This window comes from Leptosomus discolor, chromosome 10 (assembly GCF_034619465.1).
Source record: "Leptosomus discolor isolate bLepDis1 chromosome 10, bLepDis1.hap2, whole genome shotgun sequence".
Taxonomy (NCBI): domain Eukaryota; kingdom Metazoa; phylum Chordata; class Aves; order Leptosomiformes; family Leptosomidae; genus Leptosomus; species Leptosomus discolor.
Window position 1 is genome coordinate 3,691,081 of NC_141400.1, and position 25,695 is coordinate 3,716,775.

The window sequence follows — 25,695 nt, forward strand, 5'->3', positions numbered from 1 at the left end:
GGGGGAGGGGTCTGCAAGAACAGATACATATGCTCAGCCACAAATAGTCTATATTATCATCATCACACCCTGCTAGAGAACATACTAAGATTTTCAATCATTTATACATTAACCTGCAACCAAACAATACCTCCTCTTGTGCTGCATATACCAAATCTGCACAGCTGCTACGCCTCCCCCAAACTCTATTATGTTTCAATTCCACCTGAAAAGCCTCGATTATCATCTTGCAGCTCAGTATAAATGTAAAAACGCATTTGACACCAATAGAATTTAAGACCTTCTGTATGGGAAGTATTACACTTTTCAGGCCTTGCACAGATAAGATCCATTTTATTTTTTACTGTTGCTTCTGTAAAACTGTTGATGCAAGGGAAAGAAATAAGCATGGAAATGGTGCTCTGAGAAAACTTAACTAGTGACAAACAAAATAGTCAAACTATAGTCATTATTGAAGTATTGTACTTCCAGAATAGAATGAGAAGAAAATTAAAGTAAGCTCCATTTTGGCTTCTGACAAATAATTCCCTGAACACTTTTAGCAGGGAAAGAAGTTGCATTAGAAGTTTGTCTTCATCACCCAGACCTTACTGATGGGACTGACTTCATGGCAAGTCACCCAGCAGCACAGTAGCCAGACAGGATTAAAATCCAGATCTTTTCAAGCCTCACCCCGAATTTCACCTGTCAGACAGCATTTCAAGTTACCTGCCCCATTAGAATGTAGGTAAACACCATAAATAGCTGGAGCAGATATATTCTGCTAGTTTGTTGGATTTCTAGATTTGATAAACACTCTTTTAGCATCCCCTCAGTGACAGAGCTCTCGTGCTACTCCAGTGCCTCCCGCGCAGGAGGAAGTCACCACTTCAGATACATTAAAGCAGACAGAGCACAGTATCGTACTGTGAGGACATGCACTAAGTTACCTCCAAACACACCAAAATAAGATCAGTGTATTGTTACAGGAGCCTTTAAGGCACACAAGAAATCGCTCAATTGAAAGGATGAGAAAAATGACATCACCCTGCCAGGGTCTATGTGTCACAGAACCTGAAGGCATCTGAAGTAGCTGAGAGCGCTGAAGTATCAGAGATATCTGAATTCCTTCCAAATAAAACTGGCTGACATTTCAACCCCTTTAGAGATATTCTGAAGTCTTCTCCAAAGCCAAGTCTGCCCAAAGAAGTTTTGCAAATAGACGTTTAGACAGATTTCGTGTCACAAGATGGCTTCCTTAGAAAGCCTGCCCTTGCGCTGGTGCTCTCCATCCACTCCAGCCACAGTCCACCACTTCCACATCATCTTCACCAGTCAGAGGACACAGACCAAGACTCAGACATCCATTCTAACCCCCTGCAACGTGACAAACTCACACTGCAAGGAAATAAAACCTCTCGGCATCTAGATAGACTTAGCTTTTCATGTAAAACATCTTTAACTTCCGTCTCTAACATGCCGATACTTTTTAATCAAATTTATCAGCAAAGATGTGCTTCACAGAAGATTATATCTATCCGCCTGAGGATTAGTAGATAAGAACAAGTAGAGGTTAGACTGGATCCTTCACATGTGTTGACACTACACAACTTTGCCGCTGTGATATATTTGAAAGAAAAGAAAAAAAAAATCTTCCTGCAGAAATGAAATTCCTACAGATTAGACTTAAAAATTCTGCTTTAACCTTCAGGAGGTTGCGTTGTTTTGTGTTTTGTTTTTTTTTTTATTATGTTGTTTTGGAAATACTCTCCTTGCTGAACAAAGTAACCTGCATGGAACTGATGCACAATCCTGCCTGAATCCCCCATCATCCAACTCCTCTTCCAATCTGAAATACATAGAGAAAGGTCATGAAGGGGAAGAGACAACAAACAGGGAGAGAACAGAAGACCAGGCTCATCAGGTGTACCAAATTTGACCTGTACCGACCCATCACAGACACTATAACATCCGCCAAGCAGCCTGACGTCTCTAACTTCTGTAGCCTACACTTCTACAGGTTATAAATTAAGAATAGCTTCGGCAGCCTCTCAGTAGAAATAAGCTTTGCACAAGGACAAACCCATCTTTGATGATGCCACCATTCAGTTTAGAAAATGCTGTGCGCATATTTTTCTTAACCCATCCTAGCTTTTCCTCAAAAGAAGCATCTGCTTGGCAGGCACCACGTTTCCACCCTTTCTCCACACTGACGGCATTTACCCCCACCGCCGTTTGATATGATGCGGATCCACATGTACGAGCGCCTCACGTGGCACCAAATCTCGCCTCACACGCTGTGTTGCTGAAGCGGCGAGGCTAGCTGGAGCCTGCTATCTCACAAAATGGGTGTGATGCAGCATGTTACAGTCCACAGTCTGTCCTGAAGTGCTAGAAAACAGGTACAGCATAAGCTCCTCTTTAGAAACAGGGCTTATCATCTACATGTTTTATGTTGATAAAAAGTGAAGCCAAACAAAAACCCTTGCAATGAAACTGAGGATATCCATCGAGTTTTACGCAATTCTATTCAATTTATTTTAAAATAGTCTACAGAATATTAACCTCTTCTAACATCCTCTTACCCAGCAGATAAAGTGATGGATTCAGGGAGGGAATCTGAAGGAAGAGAGGCAAGATGCAAGGGAGGATACGTAAACAGGTACAAAACTCGTGTACTATTGCATTTTTATACACATGGGGAATTCACAGAAGTACAGCAATCATAGAATTATGGTGTGTGATATGTTAAAGGTTTTGCTGTGGTATATTGGTATATTCTTTTTGCATGCCTAGCATGTTTTTTAGAAAAGGCCCAAACAGTCCCCTTTGAAGTTATGCTGAGAAAAATAACTAATTAAGACAGTTATCTAGCTGATTCATCACTACCACAGAGGTCTGCACTTTTTAAACCATTAACAAACGTCTAAGTCAGCTCAACACCCAAGTTCTTCAAACACTAACACATAAAGCACAATAAGCACTTCTACTTCACAGAGTAGTTCACTTTTTACCTCCCCCTCCAGCACTCTTGTCTATCCCACTGAAAACACATCCCTTTCTTCTCTTGGCCATCTGCTGCAGAATGTCATGGAGGGCACTTCTATCCTTTCAGTCATGCTTACTCATCCAAAACACTCCGGTGCTGTCTGCTGTGCTCTGGCTTTCTGTTGGTGGCACACACGTTGATTTGTTAACACATGTCATCTGTGCTTTCAAAAAGAGGTTGTTGTGGCCCTGTTTTCCTACACAACCCTATGTCATTCCTGCATCCTTCACCACTACACCCTGACGCACTCTCTTCACCAGACTATGAATGAAAATTTAAAAAACATTTCTTAGCCTCTATGCTACCACAGGTAAGTATTATGCAAATAGCACTTTTTTTTCTGCAATGCTTTTTGTTGAAGAAGGGTCTGGTGATGCTGAGACACTTTCTGAAGAGGAAGGGTTGCCATGCTGCACATGGAACAGCTATTGTACAAACAGACTAAAAGTAAAATCCATATCTATTCAAATCAGATCCATTAAAGCTGAAGGGGAAACACAAACAGAATACATCCTGAGGGATGACTGATTGAATTACGCCCCTGCCATAGCCCCACAAAATGTTATTGATCTCAGACTGAATGCTTACATAGTTGATTACTTTGGCAGGAATTGTAAAACACATGTAGTGTATTTTTGTCGCACGAAAGAGGAGGAAGGGCATTTTCCATCTTCTTCGTATTCCAGTTGTCCTGAAATTACCTGTTAGTAATTTTGGATGGAAAGTGTGGACCCCCAGAGACCCACATCAAAACCAGATCAGAATTAAGCAGCCACAGAGTGATGCAGCTCCTTAAGAGCTACACCAGCAATTAATGAACACGACTTGGGGGGAGAGCTAGCCAAGGAAAACGGAGCGAGCCAGCAGGCCCTGCTTTCAAATTTCTCATACAGCATTAGTACCTTGCTGTAATCAACACAAACCAGGGGGTCTGGACTAGCTGATCCTGCACCCCCATGTGATGCCTGAGGGGAGGTGACACTGCACCACCTCTTTGCACTGCCCAAAAACAGAAGAGGAAGAGAAGAACAGTATCAACCAGAGCCTCTAAAAGACAGTCCAAAACACAGGGCTGGGTAGGATGTCTCCCATCATATTCTCATCCTGTTTTCCTTCCTAGCTTACCAGGACTGGTGATCACTGTGTCTTCCCTACCTTCAGGAAACTGGGAGACCAAAGGCAGGACCTTCTGTTTTGTCCTGGAAGGAATGAACAGCTAAAGGAGAGAAAAGGATTACAGGACCACACAAGTTTTTTTATCTTTCACTTCAGCTCTCAGGAAATACTGAGCCACCAATGATGTACACTTACAAGCATGCATTACCGAGTTGTCAAAACTGCAGTGGAATAAAACTCAATTGATATAGCACACCCTTGTGCATGGGAGAGAAACAGAGAATGCATGTCTTCATCTGAGTAATACTTTTTGGCCCTGTCTCACACATCATTCTCCTCTGGAAGCTGGGGAAAAGAATGGTCTATGAAACTGCCATGAGGTAGATGGAAACTGGCTGGATAACTATTCAGAAAGCAGCTCTCAAGAGGTTCAGCATCAAAACAACAGGAGGGATCAAGCGCAACTCCACTGAGGTCTTTCCTGCATTTAGTCACGGTCAGTGTATTTATTACCGAGCTGGACGATCAAACAGAATGCGTAGCGTCACGTTGGAAAGGACTGTGGGAGACCTTCACAAATCTGAGGAAAGGCCTGAAGGTAACTAGATGGAATTCAGGGAAGACAAATGCAAAGGGCTAAAAGCTTGACAACAGAATAAACCACACAAATACAGCTAGCCAGGCTGGAGACCTCTGCGTTATGGTGGGTCAGAACCTGAACATAAATGACTGGTCTCATTGCTGCAAAGACAACAAACGCTTCATCAGAAGTACAAACAGGAATAGGCTTTGTCAGCCACGTGAAATAATCCCTCTGCCGTGCTCAGGGGCATTTCAGTCACAGCTTGAAGACAGACGTGAATTGACAATAAATACTTCAAGTAAGAGCAATGAAAATTATCAGAGGCGAAAGTCACATAACAAGCAAGGAAAGACCAAAAGAATTAGAGTTATTCAGACTAGCGAAGAGGAACCTGAAAGAACACAACACTCTTTACAAGGCTCATACGAAGATAAAAGGAATCAGTTTTCCACGTCCATTGGTAGACTGAAGACAACATAATACTTGTCGTGAGTTTGCCATGCTGACACAAACAGGTACAAAGCTGCTTTGAGACAGGAGGATGGACTAGGAGACCTCTTCACCTTCCACATCTACTTTCCTGTAATTTTATGAAGCATTTACATACTTTTCTCATAAGAGCTTTTTTCCCCGAAACCCAACAGTTAAAAGCTACAGCTTTGGCTCTGACCAGGTGAGTGTAACACCTCAGACTTTCAGTTTTGTGCCTGTGCATTAAGTTATGGGGTGCTTGTGGGATACTTGTATCTACTGATGCTAACCTTGAATTTGGGAACTAAATGCTTTTAAGTAACTGAATTAATTGTGATGTCTTGCTCAAGGAATTTGTTAGATAACAACCATGAAAGTGTCAAAGCTTTAGCATTACTGAAGATCCCTGAAGAAATATGTTTTTACTGAACAACATTTTGCTGCAAAATATTAACTGCTTTCTACTCAATTCTTTGCATAAATTAGTACAGAAGGAAGAAGCTGCTAGTCTCTAATTCAGGATTAGTACCACAGTTTATTTTGCTCTCCCTTCCCCTTTAGAAAAGGTAGAAAAAGCAATACTGTCACTTGGGAATTGGGAAAATATGATTCTGTCTGTAGAAATGTTACGATTTTTGGCAACAGCTTTAATAATCTTTATAAAAAAAATCAGAACCTGCTGATATAATTTAGGAGACATGATAATCTGCCACTTTCCACTTTTGAGTAATTAACTGTCCCCTCTAGAGTGACAGATGGATAATGTGAGCATTAACAGAGCTAGAAAAAGGGTATTGCATTAATTCCACTTCTTAATAAAATAATCAAATAAAAACAAGCTTCTGCTTGCTTAAGCAGGAAGTCACTAATCACAGTAAAAAAGGAGACACTAACACTTGCAGGGAAGACTCTGGACCAACCTATATGCTCAAGTCAAAGTAAACGTTCAGGGAAGTCTACATGGGAAAGAGAACCAGTCAGGAACTTCAATATCACTGTTTCTGTACACATATTTTGTGTTAGTCTCGCTTGAACACAGACATTCAAGTAAGCAAAAAGAGTTGATTTTGGTACTAAGCTGTGAGGACGTGGTTGCCCTGGGGCAAAGGACAAAAAGAGCAGAACTTTAGGTTCAGTCACAGGTTCTGTAAAGCAGCGACATTTATAACTTTTTGATAAAAGGTGGACGGACACTACCATGATGCAGTGACAAGGGCAGCATTTCAGATTGAACTCAGCCAGTCAACACAGCTTTGGTCCCTGAAGAACTGTACCCTGCTGTCATATGGAGACTGGGTTTGCGAGCTCCACAACCCCGATCAGGCTGCAAGGGTGCTGAGGGACAAAACCCTTCCAGAGTGCAAATGGAGGCAAAACAGCAGCTGCAGCAGCAATGGAAACAGTGTATGTATCTAGATTAAATATGAAAGCCAGGGAAGTGTGACATGAAGAACAGAGATAAGTTGATAAGCCACAAGGAAAATAAAAATTGGTATGCACGTGTCCAAACACACAAGGCAGTTTTACACAGGCACAAGGGGACACAGGACAAACAGCTCTAAAACATGGGAAGCTTTACTACGACGTGAAGACAAACGAATAAGAAATTATTACATCAAGAGAAAGGTTAGCAGTAGAGCCACTGTGATAATCAGCAAAGTATAAACAGCAGAGTAGTGCAATATGCTCTGGTCAACAGCCAGCCATGAGTAGTTACAGCTACTAACTGAAACTCCACAGATGCAGAGTGTTGAGGCAGAATCTCTGCTAAAACAAACCCCTTCTAGTCAAAAGATTTGAATTGTCTGTCTGAAAGAGTGCTGGACGCGAAAAGCTTCAGTGTTAAGACAGCAATGGCAAATTAATTTTCTCGGGGAGTGGAATGACGGCTATTAATCCACAACGTCAAAACTCTCCTACTCCTTAGCAGAGCTGAGGCTGAGAGAAAAGCCAAGAACATCAGAAGCAGCTGCCAAAAGCTAATCTACAGAGACTCCTTAAGCACTAGCAAATGCCACCAGGCCTGGGATATCAGAAGATGGTGTGCAGTGAACAAAATTCACTTCATCCCCAACTGGGAGCCAACAGCTCAGGCTGTATCAAGGCTACAAATCTTCAGGACTTCTGTGACAGACTGTATAATGAAGCCTAGGGGCTATTCTAATTGCGTGAGAGAGGAAATTCTGAAAGCTGAAAGTGCTGATGCAAATTCAGAGATTTCATTGTAGGAAGCCTGTAATAATTAGATGGAATAACTTTTAAAAAGCTAAATAGAAATAGATTATAAATGCACATAGGGCACTTCCCCAGATTTACATGGACAAAACTGTATGCAAGGGCAGCACAGACAAGATATCCAAAAACAGGAACCCTCAAGCTAATTTTGGCTGATTAGCACTAGTTTTGTCCCCTCATGGGTATAGATTACGCAATGTTGTTTTACCATATGGACATGAATATCCTCATGAAGCAAGACCGTGCTGAGAAGGATTAAGAGTAAGCAGTAGCAATAATTATTTATCTTTTGACCGCTGCCCTTTGTAATGCGGGACTTTGTCTTGCAAGTTACCCATGTCTCTGAACGAGCTGCGTATTCGGAAGTGTGGTACAACTATGCAAATGTGGACATGTGAACACAGTATTACCATGATACATCCCTGGCCAAAAGAAAAAGCGAGGTTCTGAAACCGGTAATCCACCACAGGTTTGTTGTTTGAGTTTTTTAAAATAGATTTTTACTACCATATCTCAGTCCCAGGGTCTCACTGTTTCCAGCTGAACAGTAAATAATTGCATAAACTCACTCAGACCAATATCCCACGAAAAATTTGAGATCTAGCAGAGACGCTGGGATTCAATAGTTGCAGTAAGAACCGTAGCCCAAAATGTTTACCTACCAAATTGATTCAGCTCCCCACACTCCCATGAACAGGAAAAAAACCACTATTTTTGCAGAGTCATGAAGATACGGGACCACCACAGCTCATGCATAGCATCAAGGCTAAAAGCATTCAAATCCACACTGCTGCAAGACATGGAAGTAGATAGGGCTGAGAGGGAAGTGGGGAAGCTCCTGTGCCCTCAGGACTCTTCACACAGATGGGAAGTGATCCAGGATGGCCTCATCAAAGGTTCCTCATAGCAAAACTACCGATACTTGTAACATAACTAGTTACGTGACTTCATGCGTGAGAGGAAAGCAGTTTACCACCTCGTATGCAGATGACCACATACACAAGAGCAAGAGGAAAGTTTATCAAAGAATAACATCCAAACCTCTGTCCCAGATCAAACTCTGCATGGTTTCTATCAGAGTTTGTACCGAACCACACACAAGACATCCCCCTTTCCTTGCAAAGAGCAGTCCTTTAGAAGCCCAATCGTAACAGCAGGGCCGGTACAAGGCTAACGTCACCTGAGGACGTAGGGGAACATCCTCATGGCAGTGGCATATCACAACATATTATGTTCTATTATGCAACTAACTGGGGTTTTCAGAAGCGCGATCAAGCAATCCTTAAGGCTAACAATTGTTTTCCTTAAAATAGTAGAGCGCCTTAACTTTGACAGTTTTATAGGTCCCTGCCTTTCCTATTAAAAAGTTGTGTAGGTCTCTGCCAGCAAGGCAGGTACATGAAATAACAGAAGTCACGGTCAGGAATTTTCACAAACATTTTATTTTTCACTCCCATGTATTTAAATGTAAAATTGTTTAGTTTCATTGTAGTTCTCAGCTCATCTGAGTGAGCACGACAAAGTCAAGGTAGGAAAGTCCCATACTAGAACACAGTGCAGAAAACCTTAAGAAACAAAAAAAAAAAGCAAGCAGACAGCAGCTGTCATCAGATACACTGTTTATTTAATAAAAAAAAAAATGGCAATTCATGTTGGTGGGAAAGAACAAAAGAGAAACTGCATCAAGGAACCAACAGAAACAGGATCCTGCAGTGAGAGTAACTGAGGACTGGGGGATGCAGCGCCCAGGCTCAGGTGCCTGTCACCCTGTGTTTCAGAGAAGATGTACTGTAATTATAGATTGCATTTTTACAAGACCTCTCATTTAAGCCCTTTGAAGAGAATGAATAATATTTATTCTTATCTTCCCTATGAGGTAAAAATAATTGCATGAATATAACAAATGGAGGAATTAGCTTAGTGGGGAAAGGAACTGGACTCTTGTATTTGTGTACTGCTCAAACCTCTGCCAGCACCAACACTCCTGAGGCACTTCAGAAGTGCCTCCCAGCACAGCACCCTACACCCAGGCTGCCCACACCGCTTCACGGGGGCTGAGGCTACCCCTGGCTGATAGCCAGGGAGGTTCACACCAGCTTTGTCTCTGAACAGGCTGGGGTGGCAGAAAGAAAATACGTGTTTTCTGCCTTGGATGAAGAAAAATCTGTACAAGGGTCGGAATAATTGAAAAGAAATCACTGGGAATGATGTAAAGAAATGGGCCAATTCAGCCATAATACAGTCTTCTGCACCATACAGCACTAATGGGATGAAACCAGCATTTTCGGTCCATATTACCTCACAGCTGACACCTTCACAAGGAATACCCTGGAGAATAAAGAGATTCCAGTTTTTAAATCTGCTCAAACCTCTGCCCTCTTTCCCTCACTCTAAAGTGGGGTTGAAGTTCCCATCTGTAGCTAGAGGAAAGAACATGCCTTCATGAGAGCTTTTATGTATAAGAGTATCCCTATTCCACACTTGGATTAATCAATACTTTATCAAATAGTGGGAACAAGCCATAATATACAGTTCACTGCAGGCTGGCTAGTAGCTGTAGCAGCTGGGCTCAGTGAGCCAGAGCGGGAACCCTGGTCTGCCCCTTGGGCAGAACTCATCTCCTCTTCAGAGGCTTTAAGCTTCACACACTATTAAAACCATACAGCACCTCATGAATCAAACCAATATCAGGTATGCCCCAACACTTGCAACAGTAACACAGGCAATAATACAATTTGAGGTGACCAGGTACCAGATAATGAATCTTACCTCTCTGTGGTCACTTAGGATCTGAACTCTGGCAGAGTTCTCGCTTCAGGATTCAGCTGGTTTTGTTTAGAACTCGGCCGCTGACAAGTAAAGGCACTATAAGGAACAAGCCTTTAGGTCTGAGGTCTGGATAACCTTAGGGGTCACTTGATACAACAGTAAATGTCTATCTCCTCTCCCCATACAACATCATGCACTGGACATGTCACAGAGAGACTTGGAAACACTTATTCTATTGAAGTTACAGGGAACTGGCTTTAAAACCCCATTCCATTGGCAATCTTACTGAAATTATTTCTCTCAGTGGCAACTGAAACCTACTGGTTGGCAGTATATTTTTGACACACTGTTGGATTATGTAGACACATTCAGTAACAACCTCTGAAGCATCTGGGAGAATCGGTTTGGAAATTTATTTATTCAATCAAGACAAATACTTGAGCACCTGCTTCTAATCTTCTGTCACAAAATCAGTGACTACAACTAAGGAAAGCAGGCTGTCCTGCATTAAAAAGCAAAATCCCTGACAATATACTTAACGGTATATTTTAATCTGCTTATTTTCAGGGGTTTGTACCCTGACATAGGCATTACCGAATCAATACTGAACTAGTCCAAAAGCACAATTCGTATTTACTCTGGATCCCTCTAGTTTGAAGAAATATGATCTATGACTGCTTCAAGGGTACCTGGAGGATGGATGGATGTTCTGCAAAGAAGCTGAAATAAAGCCAAACTCATAAAACAAATGTACAGCCAGAATTTATCCTCATTTTACAGAGAAAGTTTTTGGTCTCCAACCATAAGTTAGTACAAGGTTTCACCAGATGTTTCCCCAAGTTATATGCAATACATGTAATTGTTTGTGGATGCACTGTTGAACTAAAGAAAACCAATCTTCAGCTCTTAGCCCAGCCCTTTGGATGTGGTTGTGTGTAGCTCTTCAGAGCTGGGCACTAACCTAACGAGACTGCAGCAGCTCTCTGTCAAAGCACAGAACGGCAGCAAGGACACAGCCAACACACACAAACACAACAGTGAGAGAAGCAGAGAGAAGTGTTGATGACTTGTTGCTTTATCTATCAGGGCCACAAAAAACCGACTGCCCCATGTAGAACATTTCCCTGTAGTGAAGCAAATCTTGCTTCTTAGCTATATGTAGACAGTACCCGCCACTGCAACCCCCTCTTCGTTTTAAGCAAGTAGGAACATTTTAATAAAGAACTTGGAAAACACACACAGCGCAACTGAGAGAGGTCTGATCTTACCGGAGCTCTTCTGTTTAGCTGAGTTTTCGGGGAGCATTTCACATAAGCTTGCTCCAACCGCATTTCAGGTGGAACAAAAGAAATCAGGAAAAAAAAATTCTTTCCTATTGGCTTAATATTTTATTTAAAAATGCTCAACACTCTTAGGTGGCGCTTGGAGACTAAAACTGCCACTAATGCCTCTGGCTTTGGTTGTTTCCAGTCAAACACCTGAATGAACAAATAGCAAGAATGGGATCTCACCTCTGAACATAACTAACAGAAGGTGCAACGAGCAAACACACGTTCAGCTGCAGCAAATTCTAAAACCACATTTTCATATTTTCCAAATTACTGTCTACACTCTTTCCCTCTCCATAATTATTGCTTCTTATACGAGCCTAATGAAGAATCAGCACTCAGGTCTGGGAGGTTTGCTGTTGCCTTTTTTCTTTATCCTTCTTTAAGCAGGACAAAAAGAACACTGTTTAGGTAAGTCTGTTCCATCTACAGGAGACAGAATAATTCTAGTTCTAAAAAGAAATAAGAATACAACCAATTTTAGTGTCTTATTTCAGTGTTGTTTCACACAGCCCTGAGGAAGCACACAGAATTTCTAGATGTTAATAAATAAAAAGCAGTTATTTATTTCTAATGAATACAAAGATGTTAGAAATATTTGTTGCAATATAAGCACCCACTGTACCTTTCCCATCGCTGCCACCTAGCTCAAAGAAAAGTTTCATGCCACCTTTAAAGATTTCTGAGTGACTGAAACCTGCATCGCACTACATTAATGATCACCTGCATTACATTAATGTTATTATTTACACATATAAGTAATTCTTAGCACAGATACAGAGTCAGGAGGAAAATCCACAAGCTCATGTAATTTAACAGGTACTGAATAAGTGTATCTCGATCTCCAAGTGAACTATTTTGCAGCCAGAAAAAAAAAAGAATTCCAAGAAATATCATCCAAAGCTAAAAAGGTTTACAGTATCATGCTCCTACACACTGTCAGATAATCCATCAGCAATCAGGAACTTCTTGTGTCAGTAATTCTGACAGCGTTCCCTGACAGAGTTAAAACAAAATGTTACACCCTTCTACACTTGTAGACTGAGTGGTTATTGACTGATGACCACAAACCAACTGCAGCAATACAAGTTGAGGCTATTTGCTCACTTTTACTCATTTCATCTTTGAATAAACAACTTTCTCACCTGTCACGTATTTGACTTTGCTTGGGAAACACTGGGGAGACTCTTCCGGGGAAAGCAATTGCTTTGAAAAGAGCAGACACTGGAATTATAGTAATTAGGTCTGGAAAGAAAGTGTAAAAACGTTCTTGCTGTTAAATAGGTAGCAATGCAATTGCCTCAGCATTTGACTTGACAGCTTATTTTTAAGGTGAGCACTTCCGTTGCCATTATTTGAAGTTAGCTGCCATTGCTAGAGATCTTAATTTATTTGTAATTATTTAATTGAACTCCAGTGATATTCTAGGAGAAACTAAAGTCTCCTGTGATAGTAATTTTGCAATAAGGAATATCAACATTCATGTAATGACAAATACATGCCAATTTATATCTTCTCTTAGTTTAAATAAAATAAATCTTTTATTTTATCAATTTTTCAAATTGGTTCCTAATCCTGCAGGGGGATTTCTAGAATTACGTGACAGCACTGATTTTACAATAGAAAGCTTAAAATTTCTTTTCTTGCTTTTATTATTATCCAACAAAATATATTTAATATATAAATTTCCTCTACTGTTATTCAATCAGTCTTACATAACTGATATTTTAAAGATAATACTTGAATAAAGTAACATAGGTGTTTATGCCAATATTTTAGTATTGCAATTTCCTTTGCTAGATAAAACTTGGCACAGTTCGTGATTGAAGCAAGAATACACTCAGTGATTTTGGGGTCTCTTTGTTTAAAAAAAACCCCAACACCTCATTTGCTTCGTCGAGAAGTTATTTTCTTTCCAAATGCAGTGATCCCTACACCCCTTACACCCCTTTATGAATAGACACTATGATCCCCAAAGCTCACTTAATTGTTAACACACATGTGCTTTACTCAGCCAGGAAAACCTTTAAGAAAAAAGAGTTCATTACACTGGTAAGATGAAGAGAGACCGAATCTTCCAGTTCAATAGGTGAAAACAAAAATACTTGTCCCTAGGTTATTTTGCTTCTGGTTACTTTGCTAAAGTTTCTGGAATAGCAAATACAGAGAAGTTTTGGTTTATTCTCATTCATTCCATCATGTCTTTAATCTGCAAATGTCACAACAGAATTGTTTTAGGTAGCCATATGAAATCATGCACCTAATTATCAGCTGTGCTTCCATTATCCCAAGAGAGACTTTCCTTTTTCCAGGCTAGTACTAAGAGACAAAAAGAATTAACAATAAGAAATATTAATTAAGAGAATCTGATAAAATAATACACAGGGAAAAAAAAATAATCACACCTTCAGATTCTGTCTGGCTATAGTAATATACCCAAAGTAAACAAAAGTCTTCACTAAAGCATAATTTCCTCTCTGCAGCCTGTATGATTCTTGATAAAGACGAAGACAACACTGAGAATCAGTGCACTGACAGACAATGCTTTCCTTCCCACAGCCTATCTGCTGCCTACAGATTTAAACAAAAGTAAACAGGAGCTGGAAATCTTGGAAGTTCTCTTACCATCTGACAAGTCAATTAGCCCGAGGTAGTGCAAAAGTTTCAGAGAGGAGCACACCACCACCACAATCCCTAATGTCTGGAGTCCCTCCGACTCGCCTTTAGTCCACATCCTTTAAGGCACCACACAGATACGTACTGGTGTGCCTGCAAACAACTGGCAGACATCTAAAGCCGAGAAATCCTATTTGAAGCTTTTCTTCCGGCTGCTCCGCTAAGTGTACAGCACATTTCCCTCTCCCCCGCCTCATTCTCACACTCCCTCTGTCTCTCAACCTCTCCCCCTGTTTCTAGCTCTCCTCTTCCCCCATCTCTGTCACCTGCTTTTTTTTTTTTTCTTTTTTTTTTTTTCCCCTCAATATGAAAGCAATTTCTGCCCCTGAACAGCTTAGCACTATGCTGCTAACCTCAGCAACATCTCACACTATTTATGGTTTGGGTTTTTTGTTTGTTTTTTAAAGTACCTGTGATACCAGTCAACTTTTACATTTGGGATTTTCTCAGTAATTTTGCCAATACAGATGCTTTTTGTCAATGCCTCCTCTGTACTGCATAAGGGAATATGGCACATTGTAGGGGAGGAAAGGTAAGGTCTCTCCCTGTCTTACCCCCCCCCTCCCCCGATATGCTGAGATATACACCAGTGCACTTCCCACATGTGTGTCTATACCTGTATAGAGCCCAGGACCTACACAGCAACTCTCTTTGTAAGCAACAGCTCCAAACTCTGTGTTAGCTCCTGGACAGCAAAGAGTGCATTTTGCTGCTGTTTAACGCTACCCCGACCAGAGCTGGCCTGGAACAAGCATCCTTTGCAGGCAGCTAAGGAAGACAGACCGATGCACTTCACACTTGTTCATCTTCGCAATATTTCACCAGGCTGCTGGCATGGGGTAGCACTGCGGGTTGCTCTCAAGTTAAGCCAATTATGTATTTTCTCCATTATCACCACAGACGAGTAAACACTTGGCAGGTTGAGTGTTTTGTCAGGGTGGCAGATGCAAGATTGCAACACCAGTAAAAGCCGGATTTTTCAAGCGTGCTATTAGTGGAAGGTGCTGATATGCCCCATGTGCGATGTTCAGGAGAACAGAGATAGCCAATGCCTTTATCTTACAGGACTCGGAGGCTGTCATTTCCCCCCCCCCCCACTGCTCCCACACTCCCACCCCCCTCCAGGCAAGCAGTACCTCCCTCTCCCCACAGACCCAAATGATCAGGGCAGGCTGGCTTTCACCCACCCCACTGCTCCCATAACCTCTTCTGGTGCTGCCTTTGCCTTAAACTACTGCTGAACACTAACATCAGGTGCAGAACCTCAAAGGGGTTTTGTATATCACGTTAACCAAGTAATGCACTTGAACTGCTTAGAGATGTTCACACTAAAGCCAGGTTGGAGGTGCAGAGTGCTCATACATACTTGAGCGATCAAGTCAACAAGTAATGAACACTTCAGCTGAATTTGAGCTTTGTTTCTGTATGCAGGTGGCCAAGTGTGATCACTTGCAAATGTGTTATTCATGAGGGTTCTCTGTCATTGGCATCTACCTATCCAGAGCTCAATGGCATGATATCAAAGCCACTTCTACTGATGAACACTTTAGACCAAAGGATTTTATTTTTTTTTTCCTGTACTCCAGCATCTGCCACATTAAGCTTTCATTGCCCAGGCTGTATGACTGGCTACAATGCAACATTATGGTTCGTATTTCCCAGATTAACACATTCAGCTTTAAAACTATCAAGAAACTGAAATCACTGCACTGTCCGGATCTCTCACAGACAAGGAGAGGAGAATCAGGAGATAAACAGACCTCAAAATATTTAGATAACTCCTTGGTTTATCATGTCCTCTTTCCATTAAAAACCAAAAACAAATAACAGAAAAACACCCCACCAATCCCAAATGGGCAAACAAAAAAATCCCACCACATTAAGTCTGGCCAGGTATGTTGACCCCAAAACCAGCCAAGTTCCTTTGTGTCTATAGAAGAGATGTTTGACAGATTTACTTGCTGCCTGGTAGGCTTTGCACTGTTTTCTCAAACCACTAAGTTAACAGATCTTGAATAGCACACAGAATGAACAAGCCCACCTTACTCTGCCACTTATTCCCAGGCACATTATTTACTCACAGATACATCTAATCACAAAGTTTCTTCCTAGCAGTGCATGGACCTCCTGAATCTAAAACAAACCTCAAAAAAAAAGCAAAACTAAAAAAAAAAAAAAATTATATGATGAGCAGTGAAACTCAAAAAGCCTGGCTTCCCACAGGTATGCCTTCCTACACTTCTCCCACCGTAACGTCCCATCTCCGCATGTTCTAAAGCCCTGCAGCAGCACCTTAGCAAGAAACACGGGGAAGGGCATGAAAAATTGGTAGTTCCATTGTTTGTGTAACCACGATTTTATGCCAAGTCTAAGATTTTTGATTCTTTAGATGTTCCTGATACAAGCAGCTGCAAAAGAAGATACGAGATGTTCCTGATACAAGAAGCTACATTCGGTTTCAGTCCCTAGAGTCCCCACTGTACGAAGTCCTCACGCATGCCAGAAGCTCAGAATCCATTAGACAGGGCATCTAATGCATGTCAAAACCAAATCATGATTTTTGTGAGGTTGACTCACTTTTTAAACAGGCTTGGAGGGAATGCTGAAGGAAAGTTTTTCCATTCAGGACCTTCAGGCTGGTTTGGGATCCAGCAGTTCTTCCTGGATGCTGCTGCTTCTCCCTCATTTCCCAAAACAGTCATTCGGCTCATTCTTCGCTTGGTCGGTACTGCCCTGAGAACCAGGATTTCTTACGTACGTCCAGGTCGTGCCGGTGCCATGGTGTGCTAACCTCTTACGGAAGCTGCTGCTCGCTGCCTGACGGGCAGAGCACCAGGTCCCTCCAGCCAGCCAGCTTGGAAGCCACGTACTGATCTATTGTTATGGTGTACATTCATTAAAGCAGCCTTCTGCTGCTATTTAAACATTCAAATCATCAGGAGTGACTGCTCAAAGAGCTCACTACAAATGCCTTATGGGAGGCCAATCCTATGCACCCAAATGCTCATCTGCGTTTTCCTCACTATAACAACTAAAAGTAAAAGAGAGCATCCTTCCTCAAAATATTACATCCTGCCTTGGCCTGTTAGTTACAGCAACACTCATTCTTTACTGTAGTACTGAGCTAGTGAGAGAAATTGGTTCCATGATTTAAACCAAAGCAAGCTACTCAGTTTAGCCCTCCAACAGAAAACTGCACAGAAATAGCGGATCAGCTCTTAACAAGAGGCAGAAGTACTCATCAAGAGTTTATTAGGTGTTTTATTTGAGTCACTCCTGGAGCAATGGGGAAAAACTCAAACCAACGTCAAATAAATACTGGGATTAAATTTTTTTTTTATTTCTACAGAATAAATATTCTACAGCCTATAAAACATTCTGCAGCTGCCTTTGGATCGATGCTTCCCAAACATTCATAAATCTGCTGCGAAATACATACTGTTATCCTCAGAGAGGGCAGCTCAAGGGACTAAATGATTTTAACTAGAATCACATGTAAAAATAAACAGCACAAACTAGAGTGCCTGGTTTTCTACCATAGCCACTGAATAACAGATTTCATAGAACAGCAACTGGAAGAACATTTTTCTAGTTATATACAGTTGAGGCTAAGCTCACCGGTGAAGCAGTTTTGCCAAATCCTAAAAAAGAGGAATGTAAAAAGCCAAATGTTTAAAATACCAGATGTCTTGATAATAGAGATACACGTTCTTGCTAACACCTAGTGTACATATCTCTCACGTGCAGCAAAAGTGGGTTGAATGCCTCAATTAACTGTGAAAAAGGTTTATGCGGGGTGTGCACAACGTGTGCCCTCTGGGAACATAAGTAGGAAATTTATAAAGATCAATCAAAATAACATGTAATGAAAAGGATTTTCTGGTAATAAAAGAATTGCTATGAGGAATCATATAAATGATTTATGTAATCTATAATCAGCTTTTAAAATTGGTTGGGGGAAGAAATACATCATGTGAAGGTGCAAAAATCACAGCAAAATAGAGAATAATATTCCCCACAGCAGAAGCTTCTCCCAGTGACCAAACTATCTGGAATACATTCACACTCTCAAAGAGGAGGATTTGTCTCCTCGCTGTGTCTTAAAACAAATGCAGCATGACATGTTCTCATTACCCGTACCTTTAAGAAAAAAACGGTAGTATTCTATGATTAGCCTGGTATAAAACCCTAAATATTAAATTTTTGTCATTTTGATTAAATATTCCTTTGCTCTTGTGTTATGATAAAGAATAAACAGGAACATCTGATTGATTCTTCTTGTGCAGTTCATTATTTCAAACATCTCTAGAACCCCTCTGTTTATATACCTTTTGATACTTAGCAGTCCTGAACAGTCTTCTCACACAGCTATTGTCCATACATCTATTTTCATTGCAGATCTCTAAAGCCCTTCCACTTCTCTTGTATTAAGAAATGCCATAATGAGATCATTCACAGATTGCAGGTGGCTACAGCATCAAAAGTATGAAATTACTCTTCCATACATATTTATCCAATATGACATGCGCACAAAGTTATCAGGTTTGATTGCTGTTTCCATTTTAAGCTAAATAAACAAAAAATGAAAACTAGGCCTTTCTCATGAATGATTTTAACTTACCTAGTCCAAAGCAATGATCTTAACTGCTTAAACTGCAGCTTTTCATCAGCTTGCCTTGGTCAACAGTCATTTGTCTGCCCTGTCTACCACAGGTGATAAAGCCCCTTTGGTGTTTCTCAGATTTCTCTGGATCTGACTAGCCCTAAGTGATTTGTGCCATCTGCAAATTGTGTGGAGAGAAAACCATTGATTGACAACTTCTGACTACAATTCCAAAAAAAAAATGCTATCAATAAATTAGTAAATCTGATATTCAAGCAATTTATGGTTTAGGGCACCATCTAAAGTACAAACAATTTCCAGATAAACTAACAGCCATTTGGTGACAATTAGCTCAGGTCCCTTTCCCATTTGCACCACTACAATTCCACCCTGACCCCCCCTGCCTACAAATTCATCTGGCTTCATATCACACTTGTGTTTCCCAGCAGTTATTCACCAGCTAGGAGTGTTTTTCAAAGTCCTGGCTAATTACCAGTTATTATTTTTGTCACTAGAGATACATTCTGTACAACGGCAGGTGAACTACAAATGTCTCATTAGTTGGTCTAGAGAACACAGAAATTTGGATGCTTTTCTATTACCACTGCACAGGGAGCCGGGGATAAGGAGCTCAGTTCCTCAGTCTGCCATTTCCTCTCTGTGTGAGGGCAGGGACATAAGGGGCAGAAGAACCCTTGTCCTGACAAAATACAAACTGTTCTGCTCTAACAAAACCAGTTATCATTCCATCGAAAATGTTCCCCTTAGCTCAATTCTTCCGATTCACATGAAGGAGCTACTATCTTTGTTCTGTCAACGTCTCCCAGCTTGCTGGCAATGGCAGGATGTTGTTTGGTCTAAGGATCCATGGACAAGTTATGCAGAGAAGTTATTTCTCCCCTTCAGAGGACTGTTTTGAGCTAACGATTCCCAGCCTTCCGTGAGCCTATTAGCACAACTCACTTTGCTTTGAAAAATGCAGAAATAACTCTGAAAGACTCCAGAAGTCCAAGATATCATCACTGACTTTTTTCCAGGCCATCTGGAGGTACAGACAAGCACATCCTACCTTGAAGTTACCACAAACCGCTGAATGGAGGGCTCTGCTTTCCTCTGGACCTCATGGTGGCAAAAGCTGGTGAGTGTTACTGGTGCACACGGAAGTCAAAGTTAAAGCAAGCCTCCTACCAAGCTACAAATCACGAGAAGACCAGCAGCTAATGAAGCAGCCACGTAACTTTGAAGGACTGACTCGAACCATAGTTTACATGCACACTGTCTGAAACTGGGTACTACACAATTCAGGCAACATAATTTAGTGAAAGATTAATAAAAGCGTCTCCCAACTATTAAATACCATTCGCAGGAATTGAGACTGGGTCTATTGCAGTTTTTCCTTCTAAACTCCTTTAACTGGTTTTCACCTATTTCTCTAGATTTTTATTTGTAAACCAACATAGCTGCACAAACCATAGCAGCCAAACCAAACCCAGCAGCCTCCTCTGAGATCACAGATCACCAGACTCGCAGAAGTGCAATGGCTGCTCTCAGGACTGACCTGAGGAAGTTCTCCAGCATCAAACTTACTCTTCTCTCAGTGCTGCTGTTTAGGCTGGATCAACTGCTAGCAACTGCTTAATAATCTCAGCTGCACTAGGAGGGGAGATAGGGAAAGGCTGCGGGACTTTTCTCATTGTCCTAGTTTTTAAACAGACAATGGAAGATGAGGAGGACACATGCTGTGAGGAAAAGAAGAGTAGGGGAGAGGAAGTGAAAAAATAAAGAAGAAACAGAACAAGAGGGTATTTCAAGTCTGAAATAAGGAACACTGAATAAGGGGATGTAATGGGAAGAACAGATCTGGGCGGGACTGGAATGGGGCTATATACAACCTGAATCTGTGCACAAAAATATAAAACCTGATGTTTCAATTATACTGGAGGTTCATTCCCTAAACGGGGAAAACGCCATTGCACCAGCCCGTGCAGCCAGCCTGTGCTGAGCCCCACATCCAGCCGAGCATTTCTGCTGGAACCCATACTCAGAGGTGAGCACTCTCCTCACCAGCAGATACACATAACTGATGGCAGTAAAAAGCAGGCAAAAGCAGCTGTTAAAACCACAATTACCAAAACGATGTGCTTTGCTGTGGCAGTTTCTTGCTTGCTGGATTTTCTGCTACAAGCAAGAAGAGATGTGACCCCTCCCTTGTGGCACTGGCGATAACTGCTTCCAGACCCTGAACAGTAAAGAAGCATAAAGCTAAAAGCCTCTGTTATCGAGTCAGGCTGCAGTAATTTTCTCATCACGGGTGGATTTTTCCTCATATTATATATTTCCCACGGGCATCAGCTTGTCACAGCTTCATTCCCAGTTTTAATAAAAGTGATAATTAACAACGCAGAACCTCTGCTCTCAGACTTTTCTTTCTAATGGGCTTTGGTTTTCCACATTCATATTGAATTAGGTATACGAGAATGACAATTAACAGGTAGGTTACCCCCCTCTGCTGCCAAGGACTTAAAGATCCTACTCGTCACAGAAAACTGATGCGGAATTAATCACGGGTTAAAAACAAAATTAAATTTGCCTAACATCAATCATGCCCAGTTATTTGACACAGCTGCATTTATTATGACAGTTTCTACAGTGTCAAGTACCTTGCCTTTCCAATGCACGTCAACTTGCTGACAACCGCCAAGATGCTCCTTCTGACCAGGTCTTTTGCTTACTGCAACCTTATTGGGAAAGGAAAATCCCCTGAAGGATAAAACCAGTGAAATCATCCAGCACCACATATGCTTCACTACTCCTACTCCTCTCCCTGATGGATCTTCTCTTGACATCAGTCACAGCAAGAGAATAGGAAGCTGATTATTGGTCATTGTCACTAAAATGACGTTACTCTACCTGTGTCTCCAGCCACTTCATAATTTTACAGAAATGTTAGTTGGAAAGACTTAACGCATCATCTACTCCAACCTGCTGCCCAGAGTAAGAGCTGCCTCACTGCCAGCACAGCATGTGCCAGACTAGTCAAGACTTTAAGACCTTCCAGGATAGTGAGCCCACCACCGCTCCAAGAGAGCTGCTCACTCCAGTGCTGCATCACTCTCCCAGGGAAAAGGTTTCTCCTAATGTTCAATCTAAATCTCTAAGGCTGCCACTGCCTCTTCTGTTATAAAAACACATATCTTTCAATAGTGCATGCACAGGGTCACCTGTAAGCCACAAGCCTTCCTCCAAGCTGTCCAGCTTTTGCCCATGGGAAAAAAAAACAACACACAAGCTGCTCTTTGCAAGGCAGCATTTAAAGCCAATGCTTTTCAGTGCATTCTCTAGAAAAAGCCCTTAAGCATGGACCAAGTCGTTTTGCTGCAGTCTGTTCGGCTCCATTGCTGCTAGCCAAAACCTTTTAATCATCCCAAGAAGGGCTAGACTACAGGTTGAGCACAGGCTCTTCCCCATCTTATCAAAGCACTTTCAACTAAGATGCAGTGAGTTTAGCTTCCTAAATCAGTGGGCCGGTCATAAAGTTATCTATTATTTCAAAGTTCAGACTGTGAAGTGTATATAAAAGGGCACATTTTCTGCAGAGGACACATCAAGGCTATCTTCCGATCAGCAACCAAGGGAAGTGCTGGTTTGGATCATAGCTCTGAAGGCTGCACATCTGACTGCAGAATACGATTAGAAATATCAGGAGCTGTGAAATACTTTCTGCCAACATTTCACACATTGGATGTGTACTCAAGACTTCATATGTGACTCGGTCCAGAAGAACACGCAATGACAGGAGGGCGGCTTTGCACCTTTAAATCAGTGGGATTTTGCACTAGCCTTGAAGGCAACAGGATCCAAGTAATCACAAGACAGTAAAGAAATTTAAGTTTTGGAACGCCGAGAGGTTTGCAGGAACAGGAAGAAGAATGCCAGGAAGCATGGCCTTCACGAGCAGTTTGGATGCCTTTTGAAAAGCCACGGAACTACACTAAGTGTCATAAGATACATCTCTGTTGGTGACACCTGTGCCAAGCAGATACTAGGAACTCATTTCTTTGCCTCATTAAAGGTCTACGTAGTTATTTAAGGACCATGATTACATTCCCCATCACTCCACTACAGTAACACATGTATTTATTCAGCCATACAGTCACCAGCTCCAGTAGTCTCCAATCAAGATGTTAGCTTCTCACCCCTTACTTACCCCTTTCCCTTTATTTTTAAGTAGTGAACTGAAGCGTCAGTCTGCTTGGTGCATTTTTTCCTCATGCTTTAGTGGAATATTAAAATACGCTCTTATTTTTGCATGAGAATGATGCAAAATATGGCCCAGTAATCTCATACATTTTTCCTTAGTTACAACATATGTACTACAGGCTTAAGCACTGAACAACACTGCCCACTTGAAGAATACTGGTCCTTTGCCTATCATATTAAACCATGTTTTCTCACCACTTTTTGTGCTGGTCTGGTTTTCTCACTTTTAAGTGGCCTCAAGCAATGAATAGATGCACATGGTTTTCTAAATAAGCCTATATTTCTTCCACTTATCTTTTGTATAATGAAATACCTTTAAATATTCTCACTGACTTTTTACTGGCATCTCATTTTCATTGTATAATCTATGCATTCCTTGCACCTAAGGTTTTATTTTATCATCTGAAATTTGTATTCCTGTTCTACCCGCAGCTTGAAAGATTTAATTTAATTAGTTATTTGCATAATTATTCTGAAAAAGATAGTGCCACAAAAAATAAGGTTACTACTAGGAGATCAGAGTAATAAATTCATGAAGGAATTATGAAACTGTAGAAAACTAACTAGTTCGGACACATCAAGGTAAATTATGAAATAGTACCACACTAACTATTTTAGATACAGTCTCAAATCACGCTGTCCCGAAAATGTTTGGAAACCTGGTCCAAGCATCAAAACTCTCGGCAATTAATGCTTTGCAATGAGACAGAAACCAAGAACAAAACGTCAATTTATAAAGCCAGTGCCTGAAGTTTCTTTCTAAAGATGAATATCAAAGTTTGTAAAGTAAAACATAGATAAGAAAAGCTAAAAAAAAAAAAAGGCGGCAATTTATGCCGTAGTTCTAAATACACGGAAAATAGCAGAACTTTCAGAGGGATGGTTTTGCTTCTGCCACCACAGCTCTATTAGATGCATGACGGCAGCTTCATGTAACCTGCACTCAGTATAGGGGCTCAGCTCTCGAGAGTTTACCAGACCGCTTCTGACTCATGAATTATAGTTTAGCTGCTCAATGATTTAAATTCTTCTTCTCAGTGCAGCACAGGTAGGTTTACATTTATGGAAACATGAAGGTCTGACCAACAAAGCACTTTACGAGCTGCCATATGGGTGCACATGACAGAACTATACTCAGGATGTTAAAACTAAGCAGTAGCCTGAGATAATCAATGTCCAAATAAGCCTCTTCCCTTATGTGCACCTAAAAATATTCCAAGCAAGCTGGACATTGGTGATGAAGCCAGCATCCTGCTCACTCCCACGTTGCTGCGACCAGTCCTACAGCAGAGGAGAACAAAAGGAAAACAGTATGGCAATGGCATATGCTGTCTGTACAGGGGAACTGCAAGGGCAACAAGGGAAAAAGGCTCAGCCTCAGATATAACCTCTTCAAGAAGATCAGGAAGAAAAGTAAAACACTGAAAGTACAACAAAAGATAGGAGATGCATGGAAAAAAGCAGCAAGAAAAATGAAGGTGCCAGGGGTTTTCTGCAAGCAGATTTACATTCAGAATTTAAGCTGAAAGTCAAGGGCAAAAGCAAACTGAAGTAGATTTATGATCATAATGTCACATCTGGGAAAGGGCAGCACAGGCAAAAGAATGATTTGTACACAGCACACCTCAGGTCTGTAAATATTCATATTTGGGGTGCACTATGTATCATACACACTTCAGCAGTTAGAATACTCCCCCAACAATCCACAATCCTCTTGAATAACTATGCGTATTACCGTTGCATTTCTATGGTTGAAGATTGTGTCTGAAGTATAGCTTGAGGGAAAAAAAAGGTGAATTTCTTCAAAGTCCTCAACATGCAGAACTTGAAACATAACTTTTTTCCAAGAAAGCATCAGACACTTCAGAGCCAGCTCTTGATAAAAGAAACATTCATCTGCAAGAAAAGTTTGTTGGATCTTGTTGCAGAGGCACTCAGCTTCTGAAGCAAGAGAGCTGTGTGTCTCTTGGGCTAATCATCCCAGTGTCAAATGGGACAAAACCAGGCTCCAGTAAAGAGCGACAGAGTTCAGTGCATTTTAGAAGCGCTGGACCTTGGGACTGGAGGGTTTCTTCCGAAGTCTGCAGAAGAATGACAATTACATAGACTCCTACCACAGAGGTCTCCAGGGACAAACACTACACTGTAGCACATTTTACATTTGTACTACGCTATTTCTTAACAAAAATCAAATACACAGCATGCAAGGTAGGAAGATGAAAGGCCAAATCCCATTGTGGATTGTGCCCGTCCAGTTCCAGTGTCAATCTGAATTTTGGTCACTGCAAGCACCAGAAGATTATTGCTCTTCAGAACATTTTAACTGACTATCCAAAGAGCTTTTTAAGGAAGAGTTGATTAAATATGTCCATCCCAATTAACTAGATATTTTCATGATGATCCATAGTATTCACTGGAGATTTTGATAAACTTCTATTTCTACTTAAATATTCCTGTCAGTTTGCTGACTGGAACACATTCTAATTAAAGAAAAAGAGTACGATAGAAGACACTTCTTTTCCCATCCCTCCCTGCAATTTAATTAAACAGTGGCTTATTAATTGCAAGGTACAGTCTTGTGAAAAAAGTGCAATGCTTAATTGCCTTTATTAAACTAAATATCGGT

At 41.1% G+C, this 25,695-nt stretch overlaps 1 protein-coding gene across 3 annotated transcripts in view; it reads right to left on the reverse strand.

Annotated features, from left to right (window-relative positions):
- The window catches only part of KCNIP1 (potassium voltage-gated channel interacting protein 1), a 278,893-nt gene that overhangs the window by 45,231 nt on the left and 207,967 nt on the right, over positions 1-25,695 (reverse strand). The window contains exons 1-3 of one of the 3 annotated variants that reach the window (XM_086471285.1): positions 14,156-14,243; positions 8,985-8,998; positions 2,276-2,284 (exon numbers count right to left, since the gene is read on the reverse strand). The exons of 1 other annotated variant lie outside the window; for it this stretch is intronic. Coding sequence is in view for 1 of the 2 variants with exons in the window: in XM_086471283.1 (XP_086327409.1) it covers positions 14,156-14,264 (109 nt within the window). In the remaining variant the exon portion in view is untranslated. Of the gene's footprint in view, positions 1-2,275; positions 2,285-8,984; positions 8,999-14,155; positions 14,265-25,695 lie in introns of those variants that run through there. One more of the 3 variants, XM_086471283.1, reaches the window with a different exon arrangement.